Source organism: Rhagoletis pomonella, unplaced genomic scaffold (assembly GCF_013731165.1).
Source record: "Rhagoletis pomonella isolate Grant_MI unplaced genomic scaffold, Rhpom_1.0 Rhpom_scaffold_00008, whole genome shotgun sequence".
In the NCBI taxonomy this organism is placed as follows: Eukaryota; Metazoa; Arthropoda; class Insecta; order Diptera; family Tephritidae; genus Rhagoletis; species Rhagoletis pomonella.
This window is the reverse complement of record NW_023458562.1, coordinates 28,920,473-28,921,456: the sequence shown is the minus strand read 5'-3', so window position 1 is coordinate 28,921,456 and position 984 is coordinate 28,920,473. Positions and strand designations below refer to the sequence as shown.

The following is a 984-nucleotide window of genomic DNA, read 5'->3' as shown; positions in this document are numbered from 1 at the left end:
ACTACCAAATGTTGACGATGTATACTTTTCCAAAACGCATCCGAAAATTTATCGAAACGCATCGCTAGCGCAATCAGCGCATCAGAAACAAAGTTGATGCTTCGTTTGTTATTGGTTACCATTGGTGTTTTAAAAATGGAAAATTCAGAAAAATTGTTCATTGCTATATTGAGTATTTAAAATATGCAATGTATATGGTTGCAATGTGTCGCAACTCTGCATATACAAACAGTTTGAATACCGCAGTATAACAGTTTCCAAAAAATGTATTGATACGTTTTGGAAGTCAGCCAATGTTTCTCAGTTCCCCCTCGCCGACTTCCTTTCCCTTGGGGCTCTAGCGAGCAATTTCCTTTCTTCTTCATATTACTAAAGGAAAGAGACTAGAGCTGTGTTTTTGCAGCTAAACAGCTAAAATAGAGACAAGAATTGAGGATTATATATTTATTGTTATTTTTTATTATAATTTCAAAATATGAGTTGATTTGGCATTTTGTTGCCATTTAATTTTCCTGCTTCGCTTTTAAATCTCTTGCGATGCACTTTATATAATAGTAATAAATTCCGGATTCATATAGGAGAAGCCAATGAAATCATTCTGATCTAAATTCATCATGAATAGCTTGTCAGTTGGTGTTAGATCAGTTTTCTCAACGACAAAAGCTTTATCAAAGTTTGAGATATCCTTGCGATGTTTCTGAAATCAGACAAAGAAATTGACTTTTCATAAGTCAAGCTTCAACCAAAGAATTCTTACAATTTTCGGTACAATTGGCGGCTCCAACTCCTTTGCCTCGGCCTTATCCCAGTCAATGTTCCTGAAGAAGGGATGTGTTGTAATCTCAGAGCGCGCATAGCGCCCAGCGCCTAAGCGATTATTAGGCTTTTTGGCGAGGAACTGCGGGACAGAAAAAGAAAAATCACTTTGTATGCTATTAGCTTATACTACTCCCTCTTATACTCACGCTCGTCAACACATCCATA

The 984-nt window shown here is 36.7% G+C and overlaps 1 protein-coding gene across 1 annotated transcript; it reads right to left on the bottom strand.

Moving 5' to 3' along the window:
* Positions 1 to 429: 429 nt before the first annotated feature.
* Positions 430 to 984, bottom strand: LOC118745160 (protein kinase C, eye isozyme-like; the record flags this gene model as incomplete). Its single annotated transcript, XM_036478683.1, is given in 3 exon segments — positions 430 to 697; positions 758 to 898; positions 966 to 984. Coding segments are annotated over 3 exon segments (312 nt in total). The 3' UTR covers positions 430 to 544.